Raw genomic sequence first — 24,367 nt, 5'->3', positions numbered from 1 at the left:
AACTCTCCTACACAACCCCCCCCCCCCCCCCCCCAAACGCAGGGACATTAAACTTAACCTTGACCAGATAAGTCTTCATGTTCTAAGTGGAAGTACCTGGAGAGACCATCTGCATTACCATGGTCAGTCCCTGGGTGGTGCTCCACTGTAAAGTCCATCCCCTGTAGGGAAATGGACCACCTGAGCAGTTTGGGGTTTTCACCCTTCATCTGATTTAGCCACAATAGGGGCTTATGGTCTGTCTGAATTAGGAAGTGAGTACCAAACAAGTATGGCCTCAACTTCTTCAGGCCCAAACCACAGCAAAGGCCTCCCTCTCAATAGCTGACCAACATTTCTCCCTGGGGGTCAGCCTTCTGCTAATAAAAGCAATGGGCTGGTCTTGACCATCTTGATTAAGTTGTGAAAGCACAGCTCCCATCCCCAACTCAGAAGCATCTGTCTGTACAATGAACTGTTTGGAGTAGTCAGGACTCTTCAGGATAGGTGCAGAGCACATGGCCTTCTTCAGGTCATCAAATGCCTTTTGACAGCTAACTGTCCACTGAACCTTTTTGGGCATCTTCTTGGATGTCAAGTCATTCAATGGTGTCACAATGGACCCATAGTTCTTTACAAATTTTCTGTAATACCCAGTCAGGCCCAAGAAGGCTCTGACTTGTGTCTGGGTAGTTGGAGGAGCCCAGTCCTGTATGGCCTGGATCTTGCTCTCCAGTGGTTGAACTTGACCCCCACCTACTAGGTGGCCCAAGTACACAACCTTGCTCTGCCCTATCTGGCACTTGGTAGCCTTGATAGTCAGGCCTGCCTTTTGCAGGGCCTCCAGAACCTTCTTCAGGTGGATCAGGTGATCTTCCCAGGTGGAGCTAAAGACAGCAATATCATCTAGATATGCTGCACAAAAGTCATCCAACCCAGCAAGGACTTGATTCACCAACCTTTGGAAGGTGGCAGGTGCATTCTTCAAACCAAAGGGCATTACCACAAACTGATAATGCCCACTAGGGGTAGAGAATGCTGTTTTGGCTTTTGACTCTTCAGCTAGTCTGATTTGCCAGTAGCCAGCTGTCAAATCAAATGTGCTCAGAACCTTGGCAGAAGCCAATTTATCAATGAGCTCATCTGCTCTTGGAATGGGATGTGCATCTGTCCTAGTGACAGCATTGAGACCTCTGTAGTCCACACAAAACCTCATTTCTCTCTTCCCATCTTTGGTATGAGGTTTTGGCACAAGGACCACTGGGCTAGCCCATGGGCTCTCTGATGGCTCAATCACTCCAAGCTCCAACATCTTTTGCACCTCAGCCTTTATACAATCCCTGACATGGTCAGGTTGCCTGTAGATCTTATTCTTCACAGGCAGACTGTCACCAGTGTCCACCTCATGGGTGCACCAATTTTTCTGGCTGGGTGTGAGTGAAAACATATGTCTGTGGGCCTGCAACACTTGTCTGCAGTCCACCTGTTGCTGATCAGTGAGGCTGCCTGCCAAGGCTACTCCATCAACTGAACCATCATCAGGGTTCTGAGAAAGCAGGTCTGGGAGAGGGTCACTCTCTTCCTCCTGATCCCCATCTGTGGCCATGAGGAGACTCATGTCCTCCCTGTCAACAAATGCTTTCAAACGATTTACATGGAGCACCCTGTGGGGGCTCCTAGGGGTGCCAAAGTCAACCACATAGGTGACTTCTCCCTTTTTCTCAATGATAGGGTAGGGTCCAGTCCATTTGTCCTGGAGAGCTGCTGGGCCCACTGGGTCCAACACCCACACCTTCTGCCCTGGCTGGAACTCAACCAGAACAGCCTTTTGGTCATGCCAAGCTTTCTGTAATTCTTGACTGGCCTCAAGGTTTTTGGATGCTCTCTCCATGTACTCAGCCATCCTGGAGCGGAGACCAAGTACATAGTCCACAATGTCTAGTTTAGGCTTTTTGAGAGGTAACTCCCATCCTTCCTTCACCAAACTCAATGGACCCCTCACAGGGTGGCCAAACAAAAGTTCAAAAGGGCTGTAGCCAACCCCCTTCGGTGGGACCTCTCTGTAAGCAAAGAGCAAGCAGGGTAAAAGGATGTCCCATTTCCGCCTAAGCTTCTCTGGTAAACCTTTTATCATTCACTTTAGGGTCTTGTTGAACCTTTCAACAAGCCCATTGCACTGTGGATGGTAGGGTGTGGTAAACTTATAGTTTACTCCACACTCTTTCCACATTGCTTTTAAGTATCCAGACATAAAGTTGGTACCTCTGTCTGAAAGAACCTCCTTTGGAAAGCCCACTCTTGAGAAAACTGCAATGAGGGCTTTTGCCACCACAGGTGCTGTGGTGGTCCTCAGGGGAATTGCCTCTGGGTACCTGGTGGCATGATCCACTACCACCAGTATAAATCTGTGCCCAGATGCTGTTTGAGGATCCATGGGACCCACAATGTCTATTCCAACTCTTTCAAAGGGTACCCCCACCACAGGTAGTAGTATCAGGGGGGCCTTTGTTGTGCCACCTGACTTACCACTGGCTTGGCAAGTGACACAGGAGCGACAAAACTCCTTGACATTTTCTGACATGTGAGGCCAGTGAAAGTGTGGAACAAGCCTGTCCCAAGTCTTATTCTGGCCTAAGTGTCCTGCAAGGGGAATATCATGGGCCAAGGTAAGAAGGAAACCCCTAAACTTCAAAGGTATAACTAACCTCCTGGTTGTGCCAGGCTTGGGGTCTCTAGCCTCTGAATAAAGGAGTCCTTCATCCCAATAAACTCTATGGGTACCTTGAGCATTCCCTGCAGCGTCAGCAGCAGCTTGCTGTCTGAGGGGTTCAAGTGAAGGGCAATCTAATTGGGCCTGCCCCAGGTCTGCCCTTGAGGGCCCCCCTGTCCCCAGAAACTCAACCTGGTCAGGTTCAAGCTCCTCTGAGACAGTCTCCTCTTGGACTGCAGAATCAGTTTCCTGTGAAACTTGATCCTCAACCTGGGGCAAGTGGGAAGGCACAGCTTTAACCCTCTTGCTCCTTCTCTTGGGTTGTGGTTGGTCTATTGTTTCAAGATCCACCACTGGTTCAGGAAGGCACTTCTTAGCCTGAGACCTTGTCACTGCAAGGACATGAGCTGAAATCCCTAGCATTTCTGCATGAGTCCTGTACTCCACTTCTGACCAAACTGAGCTTTCAAGATCATTGCCTAACAGACAGTCTACTGGGAGGTCTGCACTCACAACAACTTTCTTTAGGCCATCTACCCCTCCCCAGGAGAAGTTCACAACAGCCACACTATGTGAAGTAGTGGAGTTGCTTGCATTGGTCACTAGGTAACTTTCACCTAGTACAATCTGACCAGGGTCCACAAAGTCTGGTGTCACCATAGTGACACTGGCACACGTGTCCCTGTAGGCCTGAGCCAGTTTCTCATTGATTAAGGGAGTCTGCCTATATTTGCCCAGGTTACTGGGGCTTACTGCAGTGGTCAAAGATAAGTCCACATCATATAGGAGAACTGCCTGTGTGGGGATTCTGACTAGGCCAGATTCCACCTCAGTGCCCAAGGTTAACCCTACTATCCCCTTAGGTTGTGTACTACCACTACTGACTGTACTAGGGGGTGCAGTTGCTTTAGGAGCTGCAGTGGTAGGAACTGAATTTTTCTTAGTGCATTCACTGCCCCAGTGTGAAACTGATTTGCAGGTATTACACCAAGGTTTCTTTGGGCCATCATTCTTCTTTTTCTTGTTTCCATTTTGGGAACCCCCCTCCTTATTGCTAGTTTGGGGGCCTGAAGACTTCTGGTCCTTTTCTTTGTCTTTCTGATTCCCACCCTTCTGGTCTGTTTTCTTCTGGTCACCCTGGTTCTGGTTTTTCTGCTTAATCCTTGTTCTGACCCATTTGTCTGCCTTCTTTCCCAATTCTTGGGGAGAGGTCAAATCAGAGTCAACAAGGTATTGATGCAACAGCTGGTTCTGACAGTTATTAAGGAGCTGCTCTCTCATTATAAGATTGTACAATCCTGTATAGTCTGAGACTTTACTTCCCTGCAGCCAACCCTCCAGAGCCTTAGTGGCACAATCAACAAAATCAGTCCAGTCCTGAGTCTGTGCTTTTTGGGTGTCTCTGAACAACAACCTGTATTGCTCAGTGGTTAGGCCAAACCCTTCAATAAGAGCACTCTTCAGGACAGAGTAGTTTTTGGCATCCTCAGGTCTAACAGTGAGGAGCCTATCCCTCCCTTTCTCAGAAAAGGAGTACCATAAAATTGCTGCCCACTGGTCCCCAGGGACCTGCTGTACCATGCAGGCCCTCTCAAGAGCAGTCATCCATTTGTGGATGTCATCCCCTTCCTTGTAGGGGGGCACAATTTTTGTCAGGTTTCTATTGTCCTAGGCCCTGTCTTTTTCTTTAGGAACTTTGCTGCCACCAGTGGCATCTAAGCCACACAATTTTCTTTCTCTTGCTAAAGCAAGTTTAGCTTGAGCCAAGGCTACCTCTTCCCTTTCTATTTGGAGTTGAACAGCCCTCATTCTGGCCCTATGCTCTTTTCTCTGGGAGGGAGTCATCCCTCTTTGAGATTCTCTTGAGGTACTAGAAACATGAGAGTCCCTTGATTGAGATCTCACCCTCCTGTTGCCTGGGAGAATTAGGTTATGAGATCTGGGGAGGTGCTGGCCCTCTCCATTCCCATGTAGGTCTAGGTTGGCCTGGTTAAGCCTGGCAACCTGTACCTGGGTCACCCTCTGATCCTGATCTTCAGGCTCTTCTACATCTGAGCCTTCCTCTTCCTCTTCCTCCTCCTCTTCTTCTTCATCTGGAAGATCCTCATTCTCAGGGAAGTTTATCCCCTCACCTGAATCTAAGGGAGCCTGACTCACCTTATCTAAGTCATCCTTTTCCAGTATAGCTATCAGGGAAGGAATGGTAGGGCCTCTGCCCTTTTTTAGCCCCCTTGCTGTGCACAAGGCACTCAAGTATTTGTGGCTAAGGATGTCATATCTGGAAGTTGCCTTGGTAGGGTCAACTGCTACAGGAGCAGAGCCTGAGTCTCCACATGTATCAGACATGACTGCTAGTGAGGTGTAAGTGGTGCATTTACCTACACTAAGTGTTTTCCTACTGTACCTTGCTAGTGAGTTGTAGTCAGGGTGTGCTAATCCCTTTTATCTACAACTACTAAGTTCAGTAGAACTTAATATGCTAAGCTTTTTATTTTATATGTACCTAAGGTACTTGATGTGATCTTTCAATTTGATGTAAAGATTGCAATGGTAAAACAACAGCAAGCTCAAATCCGCACCGCTGCACACCAATGTGAGAAGTTGGCCTGATATGTAGTGTTTCCAATTCTGGAACCACTTGGTATCAGTCCAAACAAACCCCAAAGATGTCTGGTTGTAAGTCAACCTTGTTAGACAAGCTATCCTAGTGGTAGCATGGACTAAGCAGCCTTAAAGGCTTAACTTAAGAGGTCGTGTTAAGCGAGCTGTTTTACCACATACAATCCTGTAATCAAATGAAAGGACACCACACAAGTATATATTATAAAACTATATGTGTTTATTTCTAAAATAATCCCCAGTACTGTTTATGAGGAAAGGGGCACAAGCGTTAAATCAAAAGCACAGTATAACATACAAAGATGCACAATTTTGGATGAGGGCCTGTGGCCACTCAAACCATATACTAAGAAAGTGGTATAAGAGATACCAATCGAACAGTGGTTAGGCCTAGGGCCTAGAGAATCGCTGGGAGCAGTCAGGACTAGCAATGCTGAAATCGGGAGACGCCCACGGAATTCGGGTGCAGCACGGAAAGTGCGGCTTGCACCAATGCAATGTCAATGGTGCGTAAAAGTTACACAAAGTGAGTTTAAAGATACTTCCGCTGAACCTAGAGGAACAAAACTTAAGACACAGACCCTAGAGGTGTGTACCAATGTGGGAACACCGGCGTTGCAATGTTACCTCACCCACAGGAAGTGGGTGCACAGGGTCGAAGTGGCGTTGGGTTTTGACACGCAGGCTCTTGGTGCTTGGAGCTGAAGAAGCTGCAGGCGATGTGAAGCAGAAGTGTCCGGTGTGATCCAAGGGTGGATCGAAGTCGAAAAGTACCTGAAAGCAGAGGGGACAGAGTCTGGGTCACTCAGCAGTGACCAGGGTGGAACCAGGACGGAACCAGGCAATGTCGGGCGCAATCAGGTGGTTGTCGAGAGGCTTCTCTCCGCTGTCACGTGGGCTCTGGGGCATCTGCGACGTCCAGTAGCAGGTCACGATCTGTCCCACATAGGCTCTCGCCGTCAGCACCGTCGGCTTCAAGATTGCAGCAAACAGCACTTGGCAAAAGCAATCCACGCGGAACCGGGAGATTGCTTCTCACTCAAACCAGGAGGGTCAGAGTGGGGGCTCCTTTTCACAGGAGCTGGTGCAGATCTGGAGCAACCAGAAAAGCAAGTCGTATTCAAGGTTTCGTTGGCACAGGGGCCACAAGCCAGCTGGCAAGTGACCGGGCCAACGCGTCGAGCCAACACAAGCAGAAGGGCCCCACGCAGCACTCGTCGAGTGTGGAGGGGGTAGCTTTGGTGCAAGTGTAGCTCGGGGTGGGGGCTTCTCAAACCCCGGTGCACAGCTTCGAGGGTCACTCGTGGGCTGCACGGTCAGCGTCTCGTGGCCTTTTCAAGATGGCGTGCCCCACGCTTCCGGTCGCCTCCACTGGTCTCAGCTCTGCAGGGACTGTGGATCGGGCTGGGAGAAGGCAGGCAAGCTTGATCTCGTCGATCTCTGTCGCTCGAGTTCCGGCGGGAACTGCAACAAAGCAAGGGTCGAGGGCTGGATGGTGCCTGTTTGCACAGGGTGGTCACTCCTTGACCACAAGGGAGAGTCTTCCGTCTTCTATGTTGAATAGAATGTCGAAGGGTCCAGAATTCGTTTCTTATGTTTCTTCAGGATGATCTGAGTTGCATTGGCACTGCTCCCACTCTTATTCGAATCTGGTGGGCTGGACATCCTGCTAGGCCCCCTCCTATGGGTGGGACCCAGGAAGGGGGTGGTTACACCCCTTTCCTTTGATCCAGGCCACGCTGGGACTGGGGCTGGAAGGCCCCAGAACCGGTTTGGCCGGATTATGCAAGGGGCAGCCTTGTGCTCCCCAGGCAGTGTCTGGTTTCTTTGAAACCTCCCTGCTGCAATCCACTATCTCCTGTCTGGGGTGGTTTGACACCGCCCTGCGACAGGAAACCCTTTGTCCAGGCCACCATTTGCTGAGTTTCGGTCAGCAGCAGGAGGCCAGACCCGTGTCTGTGGCAGGGGCATCCATTTTGTGGATCTGAGGCTCTTTTTAAATCAACCGCGTTTCAGTAAAGTAACATATCTTATCCCTCTAGAAGGGTGGAATGCTACCCCCGTCGCCAGAACTGGCGAGGAGGTAGTATTCCAATTCGTGTGACACCTTACACGACATGTTTTGATAAAGCCAAACCAAAGTTGCTATATAACCGCGAGGATTATAAGGCGCTTAAGAGTATATGGTATGGCATTATCCCGGATCAGCTTAGGGAGTTGTTCCCGACAGCTGCAGACAGGCTCAGCTCATGCCAGAGCTCCATCTCACATAAAACCACGCACTCTGCTTCCAGGATTGATGAGGCCTTCCATAGGAGTGGCTCACAGGCTTATATGTGTCCAGATATAGGTTTAGATATAGGTATACTATATCTAAGCAAGGGGTGATTACACCCACTTGCCCCCAGCTGAGTGATCAGCCAGTTGTGCCAATTTAAGAACCAGCCAGGGGTGGCGAAAGCTATGCTTCAGCCCCTGGTAGGCCTTGGTGACACCTATGCCCTGAGCACCTATAGTGCATGGTACAGGGGCTGACAAGGAGTCCATTTCCAATTGTGGTATGTACCTATAGCACATGTATTATAAATTTAGAGAGAGAACAGCAGGCTGGGGGTCTGATTAGCAGGCCCACAGCCTCAGTAAGTCGAAAACCAGTGAAGCAAAAAGCAAAAATTGGGGTGACCATAGGATAGCAGACCCTACTCTCCTACAGTATTGGACAAGGATGTAATGGGATTCTATGTGCCATTTGCACCCGAGAGTCCGTATCCCAGTCAGCAAGGTCTTAGAGCTGAGATTTTCATGAAAGTCTTATAGTCTGAATTCAGCACCTGAGCGTAATAGGACGGAATGTATGAAGCTCTGTGGTTATACTGAATAAGCAGCTACCTATGTTATGTCATCTATTAATGTAATAACTGCACTTTTCACAATTGCTTTATTAACCTTCCTGGTATCTCAAATTTGCTTGAAAATTCATGATTTTTTCCCCCCCAAACCCCCCTTATGGGGTTCGGGCTCGCTCGCTACTGTGCAGTATGCACATCAGGTTGCGTCTCACCACTTTAAAATGTCACCAGCCGCCCCTGTTCACATGCAACAATGTCTAGTGAGTCAGTGGTGAGTCAGTGGAATCAATCACAGGTGACCAGATATATGACGTGATTTTGCATGCGCAAACGGGTTTGGGAACCCATTTGCACATGCAAAATCACTGTTGGCCATGTACAATTCCAAAATAGCGAGTCGCAGTTTATTTGCGACTCGCTATTTAGGAATTGCGAGTCGCAATTAGGAAGGGTCATTTCCTCCCTAATTGCGTCCGCAATGATATTTGTACATGTTTTGTGACCACAATTGCGGTCGCAAAACACTTGCAAATGACCACCCTCTTCAAGAGGGTGGCATTGCAGTCGCAATTTCGAAGGGGTCCCCAGGGTACCCCTTCCACTTTGTGACTGTGTCTAAAAATATTTTTTAAGGGCAGGCAGTGGTGCCTGCCCTTAAAGAATGAAACAAGAACGTTTAATTTTTTTAAAATGCATCCCGTTTTCCTTTAAGAAAAACGAGCTGCATTTAAAAAAAAGAAAGAAAAAAAAGCTGCTTTATTAAAAATCAGTCTCAGACATGGTGGTCTGCTGAGCCCAGCAGGCCACCATCCCTGGTAGGGCTGGCATTCCCTATGGGCTCGCAAATTGCGGGATGCTCATTAATATTAATGAGCCTCGCAATTTGCGACCCCGACCTAGTGTTGGTAGACAGCGGCAACCATCGCTCGCTGCAGTGGTGGAACCCTCAAAACTTAGCAAAAGGGCGGCCTTTCGTAGACCCGATTCCACAGTAACCGGTTGGGGTGCCCATCTTCAACATTGCAAAGTCCAGGGGCTGCGGTCGGACAAACACAAACGTCTCCACATCAACTACCTGGAACTTCAAGCAGTGTTTCTAGCACTCAGCCTTTCTCACCCAACTTGTAGGCAAGACTGTCTTAGTTCGCACAGACAACATGACAGCAATGTACTACCTACAGAAATAGGGAGGGACTCACTCTCTCCAGCTGTCGCACCTTGCACAAAGCATTTGGGATTGGGCGATTTGCCAGAAAATCTATCTCCTAGCCGAACACCTCCCAGGAGTAGACCATCAGATTGCAGACGCAGGTAGCAAATACACAAGTGGGAACTTCATCCCCAAGTTCTTCTCCCTAGGTTCAAAACTGCGGTTTTCCAGGGATAGATCTGTTTGCCACAGTACACAGCGCAAAATGCCCAAACTCTGCATCCAGGTTCCCACACCCAGCATCCGAAGGCAATGCCCTATGGATGATTTGGTCAGGGATATTTGCTTACGCTTTTCCGCCTCTCCTGCTAATTCCATTTATAGTTCGGAAGCTCAGACAAATGTCCCTCACTGATCTTAATAGCCCCCACATGTTCTTGTCAACCTTGGTACTCTCATCCTTAGAACTCTCAGTGGTTCCACATCAAAAGCTACATCTCACATCTTGTCTCCTCACTTAGAGCCATTGAGAAAGCAGACATCCAATTCCCAGAGAACTCAACCTAGCGATTTGGCTCCTAAAGTCATAGAGTTTGGTTATTTACAACTACAACCAGACTGTATGAATATTCTCAAGGAAGCTAGAAAGCCTACTACTAGAGCATGTTATGCAGCAAATGGAAACGTTTTGTTGCCTATTGTAAGAACAACAATATCAATCATCTTGATGCGTTTGTGCAGAACATCATTTGTTAACTGTTGCATTTACAGCAATGTGGATTCACTTACACATCCATTTGTTTACACCTGGGAGTCGTAGCTGCATACTTGCAAAATAGACAACACCTACCTCTCTTCAGAGTACCAGTGATTAAAGTCTTCATGGAAGGATTAGAAAGGGTTATACCGTCCAGTATTCCCCCTGCTGCAGAGTGGAACTTAAACATAGTTCTTCCAAGGCTAATGGGCCCGCCTTCTGAACCAATGCACAAATGTCAGTTACAATTCCTATCATGGAAAGTTGCTTTCCTCATAACGATAAACTCACTAAGGAGAGTTGATGAACTTCAGGCATTAACTATACAAGAGCCTTTCTTTCAACTTCACAAAGATTGAGTGGTTCTACGTTCCAATTGTAAATTTCTCCTTAAAGTAGTTTCTGCTTAGGGGTACTTCATGTGCGATATCAAATTAAAATAACATAACATTAGCGTTTTCATTATTAATTGAACCATCATTATTCTTGTATAGAATTTATGTGCTGCAATGATAATAGAGCAAAAGCACACAATTGATGGACGGAATGCAGAACAAATCAAAACAATCACCCCCAGTCAAGAGATCTGGGTAAATCCATCATTATTTTGCTCACCATGCCACCCCAGTTCAGACATGGCCATATGCAAATCAGTCTTGACCCTGTACCTAATGGGAACAGTCCAACCCGAACTGCAATGATAATAGAAGCAGATAAAAATAATTAGCAAAATAAGCACATTGAACAGAATAAATAGTTCCACCATCTTTCTAAAACAACGTACATATGCCAGCATATAAAAACTGTATAGAGCGTTTTCCTACTATGCTTTCCCGTGTGTGTGTGTCTGTTGATCTCTGTGTTTCTGTCTCCCATTTCCTGTAGGGAAAGTATGTAGCTCCCCGTTGTAGAAGAGTCGGTCAAGAAGGAGCACACTGCATTGAATAATTTCTTTGTATGCATTTTTTATTAGTATTACAGGAAGTCACAATGATTGATTGTCTCTGTTATATTCTTCTTTCCCACAGGGTCTTCCTCTTCAGTCCCTTAGGTGTGCCTCGGCCGCCGTCGTCCCTCGGACAGAAGGAAAAGACTCAGGTAAGTGTTTTTGCTTTATGGTTTAGTCAAGGGAGGATGTGAGGGATAAATAATAGCTATGCATAAATGTGAAGGGAGGGTGTAGAGGTTGGAGCAACCAAAAGAAAAAGAGTAGCTGATGATTTCTGCTCTTGTCTTTGTTTCCGTCTCACTTATTTCCTTTTCCCTTGGTCCCTTTCACCCCTCAGCCTCCCCTCCCGTCCCTCTCTTACTCAGCCCCTTTCCAAAAGCCCCGTAGACGCCCACGCACCTGGAAGAGCCACATCACCCCGGGGCCGTGGCGTGGTAACTCCGCGTCCTTTAGTGAGGTCTGGTGTTCTGCTTCGGCTTTCCCTCCTCCGCCAGGTTCGGGTGTTCTGCTCGCCGACAAGCTGTGACCTCCCCTGGGCGCCGGTTCTCTCTCTCGGAAGGCTGTTAGGCCTTCTCTGTCTTTCCCGTCTTCCCCCGCTGGTTTCTCCGCCTCGCGTTCCTGTGCTGCGTGCAGCTGGATCAACTACTGACCAACCTGACGCGCTTTCCACCCCTCCTTCTTTAAGCGTGTATCCTCTGATGTCCGTACTCTGCTTTGGCTTAAAGGGGCTGCCTGCCGATTCCCCTCTCTCCACTTCTTGATGACAGCAAAGCGGGCAACTGGTAAAAGGGGACTGTGTATATAGGAGGGGAGAAATATATGAAGGGATGCCATGGCACTCCTTATCCTCTATCCCATCGTCTACCACAGGGGCTACCTGACACACCCCAACCCCAGACACACCCAAAAATAGCTTATCCTAAAAACCCACCTTCCAAAAACAAGATACCAAACAAAAGGAAAATCTTAGGCGCTTCAGGTGATGTCCCTAGTGTCTGATTACTGGTGTTTGTTTAGGTTTACAGGAGTCCAGAGGTTACATAGCAAACCTTGTCTATGCATGCCGTGTATTTTTCATTCATTATTGTCGTATTTATGTAATCCACTCATCGCGTGCCAGAAGGGAGATGTGTGTGGCTACAGTTGTTTATATAGCGCCAGACTAGATCTGGTCTGTGTCTCCTGCTCCACAGCTTGTACCCGTAAAAGTGCATCAATGTCTCCTTCCCTTGGAAGCAAATCCACTTGTATTCCAGTTTAAGCATATTTATTCTCATAGAATCACTTTCAAAATCCACTGTTCCGCAAGTAAATTCAAATTCAGTCTGCCCAATTCATTTTGGGGGTTCTCCCTTCATCAGGGGGCGCACGTGAGGAATCTATGTTGTATGTTGTGTGTGGAAAACAGTGACATATGAATTAACTTGCAATGCAATCTAATCCTACAGAAACATACATTAATAGTTTACTACATGTCCTGGTAGAGACTAACCGCAAGTCTGCGTTTGTGTTATACCAGGGTCTTCGCCTTTTCAATAGTGAGAGCTACTTCTGAACGAAGAGAATCATCCTGATCTACTGCCTTTATCATGTGGCTTAGCTAAGGGTAGATAAATGCCAAGCAACTCCATTGTTCTCTCTTTGTGAGTGTGAAGACAGAAGACTTCTATTATCTGGTGAGCTGCCCTCCTGTTCATTGGCTCCTGTACAGATCCTGGCCCTGCTTTAACAGTTCAAGATTAATGTTCAGTAGTGGCAGTCACAGTATAAGGTCTGTGAGCAAGACCTGCTGTAGAGTTTTCCCTGTCCTAGGAAAAATGTCTCAATGTAGGAAAGGGTCTGTTTTGGACATGGTTAGCCTTCACTTTTTACCGGGAAAATCATATAGTTTTGACTGTAAGTGCACAGGGTCCCTGCCAACCAGGTTCCATGAGCCCGATCTCCTTCCCTTAAGTGTACCTGTCGTTTCCACCATTGTCACCCCATTAGCTCACTTATAAGTCCCTTGTAAAAGATGCCTCTGGTACCAAGGGCCTTGTTGTTAAAGAGGGTCTCTAAAGGCTGCAGCACAAATTATGCCACCCTAAGGGACCCCTCACCAATCACATTACATGCATACATACATACACACATACATACTGCCACTGCAGCTGTGTGTCTTGGTGCAGACAAAACTGAAGAGTCGACATGGCACACATCCCTGCATGCGATGCCCATAGGGACTGTCTGAGATATCGGTAAGACACCCCTCTAGCAGGCCTTATAGTGCCCGCTGCTTTATGGATATCTCCTGTGAGGGCATATCTGCATGAGCAGATATGCCCCTGCAATATCCTTGTCAATTCCGGGATATTGCAAGTGACCAGGCAAGCTCTATAGTAAGTACATTGGCTGGACACTTGTCATTACGAGTTCCCCAGCCTCATGAAGGTTTCTCTGAAATATGGGATATTTGATACCAAACATCTCAGCATATTAAACCTGCATTGATTGCAGTGTCCGATTTATTAAAAATTGCGCACAGAGTGCCCCTTAGAGGGGTCCCCTAAGATCTACCAATCCTTAGTGTGATCATCGACTGGCCTGAGCCAGCCTGCTACCACCAGACAGTGTCCTGTCCTCATGGGTAGAGTGCCTGTGCATTCTGAGGTTGATAACAATGCCTTTCCTGAGTGGAGGTATTCACACCTCCCCCTGGTCAGGCAGAGCCATCTGTGGCAGGGATTTTCAAAGGCCTTGCCGCCTTGGTAATGCGACCCCAGCCTCTTCTGTTAGAGGGAGCAAGCGATCTTTCTGTCCTCACCCCCTTTTAGGTGCAATGACAGGTGGGAAACCTTAGATAGAACAGGAGGTGTGCCCCCCGCCGCCTCTGTTAACTCCATCCCTCAGGTGCTGGAGGCGACGTGAAGTACACTTTGTAGTGCCCACTATCCTGAAGATGATGGGACTTATCCAATCAGGGCTAGGACTGTGCCCCCTTCCCACAGGAGGTGGGCATGATAGAGGGTATAGACACCCCAGGAAAGGGGCCCATTACCTGTCACTGCCTTGTAACACCCTTAAATCAAGATTTAAGGTGGCATCCCCAGACCCTGAATTTCAGTTCTTGGCGACCTAAGGGCACTGCAGCCTTCTCTGCTGGTGTGGATCTGCAGGGAACTATTGTCTTGGTCCCAGTCATACTGGCCTGTCTGCATCCCTGGATGATCCTGAACCAAAAGTTAAGTCGTCTTGCAGCCCAGCGACCTCCAGAACCTTGGGAGGACTACCTGCCTTCGATAAAGGGCAATCTAGTTTTATGTAGTGGGATTTGGCCAGGGAGTGTCAGGACAGGCCAAGCTATGCTACTCACTCTATATTTGCAGACTTTGTGTTTTTGGTCTAATCACTCTCACTAATGTGCACCGTATTTTCGGTGTCAACACCATCGATTGAGCACTAGTTCAATAAAAAGAGATTTACAAAGTACCTGTGTCTTGGCAAGATAAGCAGCGTGCAGGTCATTTATTAAATCGAGTCTGTTGTTGAGCTCTGAGTTCAATCTGCCCTTTAATGTAAACAGGGTCATTGATTTGGCAGTATCAGTATCTGCAGTTAAATTAGACAAAAATGAGTTCTAAATGCCTCCTCCCTAGCATCCTGAATGGCCTCCACCCAATCGCCATCGCCAAGCGTGCCTAGATCCCTCTCCCACACAGCTCTCTGCGTCCCCACGGCATCCAGAGAATTGTAGATCAACTTCCTATAGATGGTTGAGATTGCTTTTTCGGTCAGGAGATCAATTAGTAGCTGGTCCTCCAGTGGGGATGCATCAGGCAACTGCCCCCCTTCCCGGATGTGACTTTGCAGAGCGTGGCCACCTGCAAATGTCAGAACTGTTTTTATTCACCTAATTTATACTTTTGTTGTAGGATCGTGATGGACACAAGCGCCTGTCCCCTCCACACATCACCCGGCCGTTCTAAGCGAATCAATCCCCATTTTGTGAAGCCCTGCAATCCTCCCGCTGCACTTATGAGATCACCATCATACAGTGGAGTAATTTCAGTCAGCTTACCTTCTCGGCCTAAATACTTGGCAGCCTCTCTCCACACCCTTACCACTGTTTGGGTATGAGTAGGCAGGGTGCACTCATACTTTCTTCGATACAGCACCGGGGTGGGGTAACCTCTCTTGCCCATGGCCAATCTATCTACCCGGTAAGCAGGATACTCACAGTCTGCAAAAACCCAGTTGTTGACTGCCACCAGCTGCGTGGCCCAGTAATACTTGTGAATACTCCGGACCGCCGGTCCACCTTAATAAACTCCCCACTGCAACTTACTCAACGTGACGCGCCACCATCCCACAACAGAAGCTGAAGTTCTCAGACTACCTTTTGAAAAAAAATGTCTGGTGGGAACTTAAAGGACATTTTTTGCACAATGTACAGGAGACCCTGGAGGGTCATCACTTTAAATAGGGCCACCTGGCCCAGTAAGGAGAGCGGGAGCGTCCGTAAGTGTGGGGCATCCCAGCGAAGACGGTCTAATTTCGGGAGTATGTTCCTGCCTGTGCTCTCTTGTAATGAATACAACCAAATAATTAAAGCCATGTAGTGCCCCCCGAACTGTGCACCTAGACTGCAGCCGCAGGGTCCCTGCCACCAGCAGGAATATTAAGGACTTCTTCCAGTTGATAATATATCCTGATCACTTGGAATACCCCATTTGAGAGGTCCTGGTGAACCCAAACAAGTGTGAAGAGCATAGGAGACAAGGAACATCCCTGTCGGCCGGCAAAGACTCGGTAGACTGTATTATTGAGGCGCATGCTCGCTAAAGGGGCCACATACAAGAGCTTAATAGCAGCGCCACTGGTTCAGCAAAGGAATCCCCTGTTGCATGTGGTACTCCATTAAGGTGTCGGAGATTTAAGCATGTTCCCTGGTGTGGTATAAAGCCCGATTGATCAGGATGAACCACTGTTGCAAATACAGTCCGCAGGCAGATTGCCAGGGCGTTCGCAAGGACCTTAGTCTCAATATTAAGTGGGGAGATAAGTCTATAAGACCCACACTCAGTTGCCGGTTCGTCCTTTTTGGGATGACCGCCACCTCAGATGTTCTTTGGTCCTCCGGGAGACACCCTTATTTTCATATACTCTGGAGGTACTCTCTGATTTTATCCATCATGCTTTTATATAATTCTAACGGGAGCTAATCAGGTCCAGTCGCTTGCCCTGTTTGCAAGGTTCCTATTGTGTAATTTATTTAGTCTACTGTCAGGTCTTGGTCTAGTGCGTCTAGGTCCTTATTTGTTAGCATTGGCAGGGTCAGGTCTTTCAGGAAGTCTCTTACAGTATTTCCGTCCCCTTGTTGTCTGTGTCCTCAAGGATCCAGTTCCGTCCTATGTCTTGTCTCTCTAACCATGTAAGCAACTCATTGGCTTTATCACCGACATCATAGAAACAATGCTGGGTAGCCAGCGCATGAGTGCCCGCTATTTTCCATTAGTGCTCTTAATGTGTGCTGCTACAGTTGATGGTGTAATGGGAGAGAAACTGATTCCCCACTTACCAAGCGAACCTCCAGGAAAGCATATTCCTTGTCCTGAGCCTCGCACTTCAATTTACGTTCCTTCGACATTCTCCCAATCAAGGCTTGTGTCTCGCCTCGAATCACTGCCTTGAATTCATCCTATAGCACGCAAGCTGATTCAACAGGCCGCCCATTCTCCTTAAAATAGAATTCTGCTCTATCTCTCAAATGAGCTTTGAACGTCTTGTCTTTTAAATATCACGGATCAACCCTTGGGGGTAGGATGAAGTCCACAACCGGACCATCAAGTTGCACCTCCACCAGCGAATGGTCTGAGATTCCCCCTGCTATGTGCGTAGCAGCTCTAAAATCAACTTTATGGCTAGTCTGGGTGAAAGGATGGTGCAGGCATGCCAGACTACCATGCGCTGCAGGCAGGTGCGTCTGGTTCTCATACCCTCTTCTCCTCTAGGGGCATTTAGGAGTATCATGAATATAGTATAGGTGCAGTTCTGTCACTCCAGTCACCCCAATGCGTGTATGCTCTGTCGTAAGCGTCTTATCCTTCCAAAGGATGAGTCAGTCTTGTCTGGGTCTCTTTCCTGTTTCCCGGCACTTGAATGGCACGCCCGAGCACTCAAGAGAGCAGTGACCGACCAGCAGACTATTGTGGAGCGCTTTTGTCCTGGATGTAAGGCTGCATACAGTAGGGCACTGACTCTGTCTTTTCTTTGCCTTTGCCTGAAGATCAGCAGACCCAAGGTAGCAGTCACACCTGGCCTGTCGGTAAGTGCAGCCCCTCTGGAGGCCCGACCGTCAGCAATTAAGCCCACACTGTGGCCGGCTGGACCACAGGCGTAAGCTCAGACAGGGTGTTCGACATTGGAGTAGTTGTAGTCCCTCATGGGCCTCTGACACAGAGTAGTCAGAAATTTAGCAGCTAAAAGCCCAACACAGGCTCTTCAGGAAGCCAGTAGATTCAGACCCTGTTGTGTTAGGAATTTGGCAAATGCAACCTTGAACGGGCCTGTTGGCAGCACACAATCGTCCTACTGGGCCTCAACAATCACGTTGTTGTAGAGTTTTATTTTCTGCCTTGAACTGCTGGGAGAGTCTTGGCATCCCTTAGACTTGCTGGTCCTGCTGGATGGCTCTCCGGCCCGCCCTACAAGTACCGGGGATGTGTCAGACCTGCTTCTTCCAGGACAGCCTTGTCCTCCTGCTGGATAGTCAAACTCCCTTCCCTTTCTTACAAGACAGGCAAGATTCTAGGCAGACTTCTAGGCTCTTCAGGACAGATACACAGCTTCTCTATTAAGTAATTCTGCCTGCAGGTGATGTCCCCTCGACTTAGATAGACTGTCAGGCTGACACAATCCCTAGTGGCACAGCAGGCCCCTGAGTACTTTGTAGAGCACATTATTCCTTGGTAACAGAGGACTTTGAACTAGGGTTTAAAAGAGGGATAGATGGTCCCACTTGCATACATAACTGGCAGGCAGGAGATGCGGTTTATCCTGTCGCACTCTCACATTGCTTTTATGCTACGCACACGAACACCCTAAACACACACTTGATGTTAGTGCAAAGTCTGGGCACAGGCATAGAAATGGAGCATTACATACGTGTGTCAGTAGGACGCCACTCCACTAACCATGATGCAAAGATCTCATCAGGCTATTGATCCTTACAACAGGATTCATTGCCATCACCGCTCTAGCTGTTAAACCCATGACAGTCCTCTGCCTTAAATAAGGGCACACTTGGTGTGACCCTCCAGGTCACAGGACCGGTCCAAGACTTCTCATAGTCCCTTGTTCGAAGTTGCACAGTACTGGAGTGACAGAAAAATCTCATGTAATTGTTTTGTTTTTTTACTTTGTGGTACATTTACCCCAGTAACGTGCAGTCACAAGTTTGACGCCATGGACTGGGGAGTTGCCACGAGGAACAGATTCTTCTGCCTGTCAAACCACATGCCATTCTCTATTTCATAGTGTTTTTCTGCTTTTATTTACCACTAGTTTTAAGCAGGTGGTAGATATATGCATGTGGTTGGTTGGGGGGGGCGATGGGTGAAGCAGGGGAGGAAAGGGTAAAGAAATGTCCAACAAAGGGAAGAATTGTATGTTTCTCCCAGTTTGTAAAACAACAGCATAAGTCTTGGCTGCTTCTGCTGCACCCAGAGTCTTGTGCGTCTTTTCAGTCTAATTTTCCTGTCTGGAAAAAAATTGTGTCCTGTTTTTCTGCACCCGGTACATCCAGGTGCAGAAAAACCCAACAACTGATAATCAGGTGGAATAAAATGAGCACATGAAAGTACTCCTTAATTTCATTGCCCTTGATTCATACTCTGGACCATAGTTGAGGGATATGTCTAGGCATAGTCCTCGCAGCACACAATAGATTAGGTTGCCTTTGGGAATCTATGTTACAAGTTCATAGGGTGCATGTATCCTTTGTGAGCTTAATAAAATGTTGAAAATTCTATAAATCCTCACTCCTACATCCAAGTACTCTCGGGCTACTATTCTACACTCTGCTCAACATTTTCAAAATTCTGCAACTCTGCATTGATTTGGCTTGTAAATTATATTTTTGGAAATTTTCATGTATTAACTATTTAATTTTAATACTATAGGTGATTGAAATTACTGACGAAGAAAGCAAGATTTAGCACCAGGCAACTGAAGTCAGTGCCATAAGAAGGATTATTTTGAAAAACTGAAGGACATCCAGCATTCTACGTTTAAACAATTTCCCAAATCTAGGTGTGGCGAGGAAGTGGAAGACGAGGAAAGTACTATACTGTAAGTGAAGTCTCTAATTTAGCATTCCATTAACCCAGAGCAAAGCCATATCTGTGCACAGAATAACCTTCATCTAAAACATCATGTAATTCCAGAGAGGAAGCACACACTGCATAAAAGAAAGTTATAACAAAAAGTTTCTTCTGCAGACCATCAAAGAAAAGACGCTGAGAGAAGACTCCGAAGCTGACACGTTAACAACCAAAAGATTGGAAAATCACCTTTGTTCAACAACCGAGACTATCTGCCTCTGGGTAGAAAACCACGACCCACTCTGCTCACTCTTGCGAAAACCTTAAAAACTCACTACTTTATTGTGTTCATGACCATCTCAGATTGTTTCCTTTTTATTGTGTACTGTTCTGTAATTCTATGTAAATTGCCTCAACATTATCTGCTGTGCATGAGGGATATGTAAAACGGTTAAAGATAAAAATGGATTAAATGCGCACCGTTACGCTATAGGTAATGTAAATAAATCCTCGTCTTCAGAACTACAAATCTTAACCTTACACCAAACATAGAAAGGGTAAAAGGAACTGATGTTCTGCGACTAATGATCCACAACAGTACTGTGCACGTTCTAACGCCATCAGTTACTGCCATTATGTCAGTGCAAAAAGGTACTTATCAGTTTAATCATTAAATATCAGACTAACACCTTATCACTGCATTGCTAAGAACCTATACAAATAGATTTGAGAAAATTTTCAGTCACAAAATAAGTTGCTGCCGGAGAGGCTAGACCTAAAGACTATTATCTGCTAGAAACATTTCAACATGTGTTACAGGGCTGCTTCCAGACATATTTTGCTCAATTCAAGTGTTAAGAAGATTACACACAATTTCTTATAGAGATAAATGCTGAACATTATCTAAACAAGCCCGACTCTAAAATCAGGTTCCCTCTTACCGTGGCATATAAGCAAGAGAAAACGAAACATAGAGATATTAACTCTAGGAATACACCTTATAAAAACAATGACTGTGAGAACAAATTCAGTGTTCAAAACCGCCTCAATCAAGGTAAAATAACCTAAGTTGGGGAAAAAAGTTACATGTGCCAAAAAAGATACAGCCCTAAATCTTATCTCACAGAATTTGATAGAATGCACACTGGGGGAAACCACTTTCAGTGCAATGTATGCCAAAAAAGTTTCAGACGTAAATCTTATCTCACTGAACATATAAGAATCCACACTGGGGAAAACCCTCATCAGTGCTCTGAATGCCAGGAAAGGTTTTGTAACAAAGAAAGCCTTTCTCAACATGCAATAACCCACTCTGTGGAACAACCTTATCAGTGCTCTGAATGCCAGAAATGTTTCAGTGTAAAAAGTACTCTCACACGGCATAGAAAGATCCACACTGGGGAAAAGCCTTATCAGTGCTCTGAATGCCACAGATGTTTCAGTGAAAAAATCAGACTCACTGAGCATATAAGAACCCACACTGGGGAAAAACCTTATCAGTGCTCTGAATGCCACAAATGTTTCAGTTACAAAAGCAGTCTCAATCAGCATATAAGAACCCACACTGGGGAAAAACCTTATCAGTGCTCTGAATGCCCAAAAGATTTCAAAATTAAATCACTTCTAACTGCACATGTGAGATTCCACACTGGGGAAAAACCTTACCAGTGCTCTGAATGCCACAAATGTTTCAGTAAAAAAAGCGTTCTCAATCAGCATATAAGAACGCACACTGGGGAAAAACCTTATCAGTGCCCTGAATGCCACAAATGTTTCAGTGATAAAAGCGTTCTCAGTCGGCATAAAAGATCCCACACTGGGGAAAAACCTTATCAGTGCTCTGAATGCCAGAAATGTTTCAGTGAAAAACGCGAACTCACGGTGCATATAAAAACCCACACTGGGGAAAAACCTTTTCAGTGCTCTGAATGCCAGAAAAGTTTCCAAAACAAAGGAAGTCTTTCTCAACATACAATAACCCACACAGGGAAAAAACCTTATCCATGCTCTGAATGTCAGAAATGTTTCAGTTACAAAAGCAATCTCACTCAGCATATAAGAACCCACACTAGGGAAAAACCTTATCAGTGCTCTGAATGCCACAGATGTTTCAGTGAAAAAATCAGACTCACTGAGCATATAAGAACCCACACTGGGGAAAAACCTTATCAGTGCTCTGAATGCCACAAATGTTTCAGTTACAAAAGCAGTCTCAATCAGCATATAAGAACCCACACTGGGGAAAAACCTTATCAGTGCTCTGAATGCCCAAAAGATTTCAAACTTAAATCACTTCTAACTGCACATGTGAGATTCCACACTGGGGAAAAACCTTTTCAGTGCTCTGAATGCCAGAAATGTTTCAGTGACAAAATAGAACTCACTCAACATATAACAACCCACACTGGGGAAAAACCTTACCAGTGCTCTGAATGCCACAAATGTTTCAGTGTAAAAAGCAATCTCACTCAGCATATAAGAACCCACACTGGGGAAAAACCTTATCAGTGCTCTGAATGCCACAGATGTTTCAGTGAAAAAATCAGACTCACTGAGCATATAAGAACCCACACTGGGGAAAAACCTTATCAGTGCTCTGAATGCCACAAATGTTTCAGTGAAAAAAGCAGTCTCACTCAGCATATAAGAATCCACACTGGGGAAAAGCCTTATCAGTGCTCTGAATGCCACAAATGTTTCAGTGAAAAAAGCGGTCTCAGTCAGCATATAAGAATCCACACTGGGGAAAAGCCTTATCAGTGCTCTGAATGCCACAAATGTTTCAGTGAAAGAAGTGGTCTCAGTCAGCATATAAGAACCCACACTGGGGAAAAACCTTATCAGTGCTCTGAATGCCACAATTGTTTCAGTGAAAAAAGCAGTCTCACTCAGCATATAAGAATCCACACTGGGGAAAAGCCTTATCAGTGCTCTGAATGCCAGAAATGTTTCAGTGAAAAAAGCAATCTCACTCAGCATATAAGAATCCACACTTGGGAAAAACCTTATCAGTGCTCCGAATGCCTAAAATGTTTCAGCCGTAAATCGCATCTCACTGGACATGTGAGAATCCACACTGGTGAATAAAATTATCAGTGCTCTAAAGGTAAAGATTCAGAGGTAGTGATGGTTACAAGCGCCATAAGAAAACACACCATCAAAATAATTCAGTGCTCAGAACGCCAGAAAAACATCAATTTTATACTCAATCTGACTCTACATGAGCAGACGCACACACGGGTAAAACATTACCAACGCTGTGAATGCCAGAAATTCCTATTTGACAGGCACATCCTCACTAACCAAAAGCGACTCCATACTGATGAAAACCTTATGAGTGCTCTGAATGCCAGAAAAGCTCCAGAGAAAAACGCTATCTCACCATGAGAAACTCCACACTTGAGAAAATCCTTATGCCATAAAAGGTTGAATCTGAAAGACAGTGTTATGCTTCATGAGAGATCCCAACCGGGGGATAAACCTCATGAGTGCTCGAAATGCAAGCAAAGTTTTGGTTACAAATTACTTCTCACTTGTCATGAGCAAACTCACAAGGGAGAAAAAAGCCTTATGTGTGTTCTGAATGTCAGATAAGGTTCAATCACGAATACAATGTCATTTCACATGAGAGAATTCACACTGGACTAAAGCCTTATACAGGAGGGGAAAGACAGAAACGGTATACTCAGAAAGGAGACCTCACTAAACATGAGAAATGCATCCACACCAGGTGAAAAGTAAGGCGTATCCTGAGTTGTAGAAAAGCTTCTAACAACCTGATTTTAGATGAGAGAGCACATATTGAAGTTGCAATAGGATTCATCAAGAAACTCTTGCAGGATAACTTAGGCTGCCTGCATGCAACCTCCAAAGAAATTTCAGGCCTTGAAGTTTTTTTAATTGCAACAAAATCCACAATTAGGTAGAGTTCCTCAATGAAGAAATCCCGCAAAGTGACAAAAAAACTCTGGCGCTCTACTCGGAGTTCCGCGAGCAGCGGAGTGCGTTAGGGTCATGCTCTTCTTGGTGATTTTGATCCAGGGGTGTTTGTCCCGCCCTGTAAAAATAATCGCGAAAGGCACCATGTGAAGCACAAGAGGGTGCAGTTGCTTCTACTCGAGCTGCAGCTTTGTCAATGTGAAGGAAGGTTTCTCAATGCGAGTGGTTGTGACCTGCCGCACCCACTTGCATTGAGAAATCCGACGACCAACTTTGAGAAATCTCGCCAGGAGGTTGATTTTCCTTGCCAACTAGACCTTGCTACGCCCCATGGAGCTGAGTTTTTAGGACTCTACGAGCTCCGCTGAGTTCACCACCCAGAATTAGATAATATACAACAGCAGGAAAACATAACAAACCAGTTACTTGCCTTCGGTAACGCTCTTTCTGGTGGATACTCCTTTACCTGCAGATTCCTCACCCTGTGAATATTCCCCACACACCAGACTGGATCCTCAAACTTTAAAGCAGTCCTGCTACATGCAGTAGGAGACATCATGCAGCTCAGTGTCGATGTCATTCTGCTCCAGAAGTGACAAGCGTAGACGCATAGAAGCACTTCCCATGTGCACTGTGAACAAATACAGGGGTCTGTGAGTTCATTATCTCACAGGTCTGTATCACATATACAGGCCCTGGCCAGATATTAATTCACAATTTTTATCATGATTTGAATTCAAATGAGGCCTTTTCATTTCCAAAAATTCTAATTGTATTCTCTGCAGCAAGTGTATATATAAAGTGTTGAGTGATGACTGCGCAGGGCTCAAGATGAAAGTGATATGATGATAAAACCGTCCGATCCACATTTTGTTCACAAAAACAGGGCTGAAAATACTTTCGTACAATAGAAGTTATGCAAAGGCGATTCTTAGAAGACATAATTTATATGAAATAGTCCCTGTATAGTCAATGTTTCGACCGTTCCAGTTAATTACCGTGGTCTCATCAGGACGGTAGATCGCCGCCTCTCCAATATGCTTCTCAACTATATTCAATACAACCCAGTACGGATTCTTCTGTATCTCGGGGCACCGTACCTGGGAGGAACTCAC

At 46.2% G+C, this 24,367-nt stretch overlaps 1 protein-coding gene across 1 annotated transcript in view; it reads left to right on the top strand.

The window, feature by feature from the left end:
- Window positions 1-22,463, top strand: part of LOC147737417 (uncharacterized) — a 171,931-nt gene extending 149,468 nt beyond the window's left edge. Inside the window, exons 4-6 of the mRNA XM_086929008.1 lie at window positions 11,093-11,162; window positions 19,173-19,341; window positions 19,491-22,463. Of these exons, the coding sequence (XP_086785134.1) occupies window positions 20,400-22,400 (2,001 nt within the window). The 5' untranslated portion in view covers window positions 11,093-11,162; window positions 19,173-19,341; window positions 19,491-20,399 and the 3' untranslated portion in view covers window positions 22,401-22,463. The remainder of the gene's footprint in view (window positions 1-11,092; window positions 11,163-19,172; window positions 19,342-19,490) is intronic.
- Window positions 22,464-24,367: the final 1,904 nt, after the last annotated feature.

The sequence above is a fragment of the Lissotriton vulgaris genome, chromosome 1_1 (genome assembly GCF_964263255.1).
Source record: "Lissotriton vulgaris chromosome 1_1, aLisVul1.2, whole genome shotgun sequence".
Lineage (NCBI taxonomy): Eukaryota > Metazoa > Chordata > Amphibia > Caudata > Salamandridae > Lissotriton > Lissotriton vulgaris.
The sequence above is the reverse complement of the archived record's forward strand: the minus strand, read 5'-3'. Positions and strand labels throughout refer to the sequence as shown.